Source organism: Hemitrygon akajei, chromosome 15, assembly GCF_048418815.1.
Source record: "Hemitrygon akajei chromosome 15, sHemAka1.3, whole genome shotgun sequence".
Classification (NCBI taxonomy): domain Eukaryota; kingdom Metazoa; phylum Chordata; class Chondrichthyes; order Myliobatiformes; family Dasyatidae; genus Hemitrygon; species Hemitrygon akajei.
The window spans coordinates 39738566-39743936 of record NC_133138.1 but is presented as its reverse complement, the minus strand read 5'-3'; the positions used below and the strand labels follow the sequence as shown (position 1 = coordinate 39743936).

Here is a 5371-nt window from a genome sequence, read left to right as displayed (position 1 = left end):
CAACAACTACATTTTATGGTGTGCACCATTAAATATAGTAGAACGGTACAGCTTTAAGAACATCAGTTGCAATTGACGAAAAGAACTGGTTGTGTCGCTGTCTACCAATGAAAAACTCAATTTCACAGTTGGATCCATTGCCCCTCCCTCGCCCAGAATAAAAGGACAGAGTCAACGAAGAGACAACCATTACGTGCGTTTACATTATAGTGTTAAGCTGAGGCGTAAAAATCTTCTGTCTGTTTAGATTCGGTATTTATCTGCCTGCGTTTACTTCTTGCAGTAAGGACTTGTTCGGGATTAATTGAGCAGAAGCCTGGATTTGTAAATTAACTGAATGCGGAACAATGGCGTCCAAATCCATATTAAGCATGATTGCAATTGCACACAGTTTTATCGTGTGTATTCTGGATCAAATTCCAGGGCAATTTCGTTATTCTATTCCCGAGGAAATGGTCGAAGGGACAATTGTTGGGAATATCGCTCAAGATTTGCGATTGAAGGTACCGATTTTGTCAGCCCGTAAATTTCGTCTCAGCTCTAATGACGGAGAACGGTTCATGAAGGTTAGTTTGGATAATGGGCTTTTATCTACTTGTGAAAGAATCGACAGGGAAGGTATTTGTGGGCAAGTAGAGTTGTGTACTATACCTTTGGAAGTAATGCTGGAAAATCCATTAGAGGTGTATCGCGGCGAAGTGGAGATTCTTGACGTAAATGACAATTCTCCTACATTTCGGGACACACATATTACCTTACAAATATCTGAAGCCATTCCACCGGGGGTACGTTTTCGACTCAAGAGGGCGGAAGATGTTGATACTGGAATGAATAGTATCGCGAATTACACAATCAGTTCGAGTGAGTACTTCAGTGTGAAAACACGGAGAACCGAGGAGGGTATTATAATTGCTGAGTTGCTGTTAGAGAAACCTTTAGATCGAGAGCTACAATCATCCTTTCAACTGGTGCTTAATGCTGTGGATGGTGGGAATCCTCAGAGAACCGGAACAGCGCAGATTCTCATTACTGTACTGGACTTCAATGATAATCATCCTGTATTCGAGCATGACGTTTACAGGTGCACTATTACTGAAAACGCAGCAAAAGATACTGTTGTGTTAAAAGTTAAAGCAAACGATTTGGACGAAGGGCTGAATGCAGAGCTAACTTATTCTTTCAGTGATGTTATTACTTTGCGAATAATGCGTAATTTGTTTTCCTTGGACCCAAAAACTGGAGAGATTCGAGTCAAAGGGCCACTAGATTTTGAAAAATCAAACAGCTATTCACTCGATATTCAAGCTGTTGATCACGGGTCACCTGCGCTGACGGGACACTCGAAAGTGCTGATCAAGGTAACTGACGTGAATGACAACGCACCCGAGATAAAAGTGACGTCAGCCACAATCCAAATCCCGGAAAATGCTACGCCCGGAAATTTAATCACCTTGATTGATGTTATCGATCGTGATTCTGGAGAGAATGGTCAAGTGCGCTGCAAAATAGCACAGAACGTCCCTTTTATGCTACAAAGATCGTCCAATCATTATAAATTAATTACAAGTGGAACGTTGGACCGTGAAACTGTGTCTGATTATAAAACACTTATTTCAGCCTGGGATTTGGGGTCACCGTCTCTGTCAGCAAATGTAACCATCCATATTGTAATTACAGATATAAATGATAATGCCCCACGCTTTGCTGAATTGCCCTACAACTTTTATGTAACTGAAAATAACTCTCCTGGTACTTCTATCTTCGCAGTAACGGCTTCAGATCCTGATCTGGAGCAGAATTCCTATGTTTCTTATTCCATTCTAGACAATTACATTCAAAACCTGCCAGTGTCCACGTACCTGAACGTTAACTCTATGAACGGCACCATTTACGCTCTGCGCTCTTTTGACTATGAGGAACTTAAAAGTTTTCAGATCCATGTTCAAGCCCGTGACGCTGGAGTGCCACCCTTGAGCAGCAGCGCTACTGTGAATGTCATCATCCTGGATCAAAATGACAACGCGCCAGTGATTGTTTCACCTTCAGAGCATGGTGGATCATCAGCCGTGGAAACCCTGCCCCAGTCAGCGGCTCAGGGGTACTTGGTCACCAAGATACTGGCCACTGATGCAGATTCTGGTCAAAACGGGCGGTTATTTTACCAAATAGCGAAAGCTACTGATCCCAGTATGTTTATTATCGGTCAAACCTCTGGTGAAATCAGAACAGCGCGTAAAATCTTGGAGGCGGATCTCAACACACAAACTTTGACAATCTTAGTGAAAGACAACGGGCAGCCAAGCCTATCGAGTACAATTACCTTTCGCATCACAATTTTGCAGAATAGCACCGAAACTCCCACTAAAAGCAGTAATTTAGTGAGAAATTCAGAATCTTTTTCCGATCTAAATCTTTATTTATTGGTTATTTTCAGTTGCACTTCAATTGTCTTTCTTCTGATTATCATTATGCTTATCGGGATCAAGTGTAAACAGGACAGAGATAACCCCCAAGAGTATACTTCCCCCACTTATTTTTACAAACGTGGGGATATGCAGGACACTTTTAATCGAAGATCTGCAATGGAGGAAACTTTACGCTATCCTGGTACGGACCAGGTAGTCCGCATGCCAGGACTGCCTCAGTACTCGGTCTGCCTGTCTCCAGAATCAGCGAAAAGTGATTTCCTTTTCTTGAAGCCTTGCGGCCCTGCCATCTCTCAAGCCGAATGCTAAATTACAGAGAACTACAACAGCAACTTCTGCTTATTTTATGTGTGCTTACTTTTCTTTATATTCTGAGATGTAAGATACTGGGGTAAAGTATTTCAGGACATATTTCTTTTCATCAACTGTTTTTGTAATTTTCTGTTGACGAAGCGTATAGTTGTAATAATGGTGAAAGAAAATTTACATCAACCGGAATCCCCCTGTCTGCACGTGGCATCTGTTACCTCTGGAGAATCTTACCAGCTGTTAATGAATGACATTTTCAAATGGTTTGCTACTCAGTCGGCAGCGAAAAAAGGGAGATAACGCTTGGATTCATATGTGTACTTGATGTTGTGATATTTTGAAAATTGAGATAAAAATGCGTTGACACATTGAACCGTGTTCTAGATGAGGTAATAGCAAGTCACAGGATAAATCCAGAGGCTACTATGTAGATGTTTTCATATGAAGGGCCAAAAATATACTGCAGCCCCACAGTCTGTCAGTCTGCGTCGGCGAAAAAGCGATTATTTCCTTTGTTTGACATGCGTGCTGCTTGTCAGAGCAAGTAAATTTAATAAAGAATTTAGTTGCACACACAAAATGCTGCCTGGCCCGCTGAGTTCCTCCAGGATGTTGTGTATGTTGCTTGGATTTCCAGCATCTGCAGATTTTCTTTTGTTTGTAAAGAATTTGGTGTTGTAATAGCAGTGCATACAATTGAGGGATAACAAGGGGTAATCACTGATATGGACAGGCCATATTTGACACCGTAATAATTTTAGTGATCTCGTTATTTAATTTTTTGGTTTCTATTTCTAGTCAAACAGATTTCAAAGTGAATGAAATTTACACAATAGTCAACAACATTTCATTCCCCAAAATTTTTAAATTCTTTTTAAGGAGCTCTGTATGTACTTCGGCATCCAACAGCAACTCCGTATCTATAATCCGGTCGAAGTGCGCAAAACATGCCCTTCCTCCACCTCCCTCCCTTGCCCCCGTCCAACGATCTGCTTCGCAGGGAGAAGTGATTTGTATACAACATTTCTATTCTAGTCCTGAAGCATATTAATTTGGATAAATCCCTGTGGCTTGATCCAGCGTTTCTGGGGATATTTTGGGAAGCTAGAGGGTACAATGCAAAAGCCTGGCGGAGATGATACACAGTTTATTTTTGTCAAGTCTGAGGTACAGGCAGGTGTTTTATGATGCACCTATATTTAAATGACGTTTCTGCAGGCCAGTGAAAATTTCTGATAGGAAATTTACTGGGGGGTTTCTGAGGGCCAGGATCTGCCAGCATTTGCATTGGGAAGAATTTATGGGAATAGCTTGGTTTTGTGCTTGGGATGTCGTGTCGCACTAACTAGTCTGAGCTTTTTGAACGCGCTGAAGACGACGACGAAACCAAGGTTGTATATATTATCTGCTTAAAGTTTAACGAGGCCTTTGACATGAATCTTTATAGTTGTTTAGACTGAAAGGGTAAGTCACATGGGATCCAAGACGAGTTAGTCAATTGGATAAAAAATGACGAAGTGGAATGATTCGGAGGGTGCTAGTGGAGGGTTGTAAATTATATTTGTGGTCTGTGATCAATGGAATGTCAAAGGTATCAGTGCCGAATTCATTCGTATTTGTTATTTTTATTTACTGTTTGCATGAATATATTGTTTACACGGTTAGTATGTTTCTGGAAAATATCAGAAAAGGCAATGTACTAGAAAGTGAACAATATTGTCTAAGCTAAATTCAATGTCTTCTAGACAAATTGTGCCGGTGGTGCAAGAAAGGTAGATCAAATGTAAGTTAGACAAGTGCGACCTGTTTCAATTTGTTCCATTAAACCAGGAAGTGGGTGCACATTAATTCCTGCAAATCTGAAAAGCTTCATAGAACAGAAACCTAAAGGCGCAGGTATATCATTGCCTGAAAGTAAAGACAGCGGTACACAGTGTGGGGGGGGGGGGGAATTATTTAGTTTATTTACTTTCATAAGCTACTATTTAGACTACTGATTCGGTACTTTATGTTGCAACTCTGCGGTTCGTTGGGGAGACTACACTTATAATATGCTGTGTCATTTATGTTGGCCAACTAACGGAAAGATATCAATAGCTGGTAATGGTGCAGAAATATTTCACAAGGTGCTACCAGCACTGGAGGGCTTATGCTATAAGGTGTGGCTGGATAGGCTGAACTTTTTTTAACCAGTAAGGTAGGAGACGGAGCATTGACCTTATGACGGTGTATAAAATCAAACTAAGAGAAATAAGAGTAGCGTTCATAGACATGTTAGTCGGCATTGACATGTTCAGCCAAAGAGCTGATCTTCGAGTTGTATTACTTCCAGATTCTAATACAAGAAATTGGTCATCGCAATGTGGTGGTTCTACATTGGTGAAACAAAAGCAGATTGGGTGATTGATTGCAGCGCACAGGCGTTTAAACATGCATCCGGTAGTTAAGCACGTTGATTCGATGTTTCGTTAACACGTTGACCTTTCTGAATCTGGCTTTCCGCATCGTTTCAACGAGGCAAAGGCAAGACAGCAAGACTGAGGAGTAACACCTCATCTTCCAGTTGGGAATGTTTCAAAATTTAATTTTGAATTAATTTTGTTATTTCTTTCTAGCAGTCTGAATCAAAGCTGGCT

General features: G+C 41.0%; 1 protein-coding gene across 1 annotated transcript; it reads left to right on the top strand.

Annotated features, from left to right (window-relative positions):
• Window positions 1–211: 211 nt before the first annotated feature.
• Window positions 212–3315, top strand: LOC140739263 (protocadherin gamma-C5-like). Its single transcript, XM_073067406.1, has one exon. The coding sequence runs from the start codon at window positions 348–350 to the stop codon at window positions 2733–2735; it is 2388 nt and encodes a 795-aa protein (XP_072923507.1). The 5' UTR covers window positions 212–347; the 3' UTR covers window positions 2736–3315.
• The last annotated feature ends 2056 nt before the right edge of the window (window positions 3316–5371 follow it).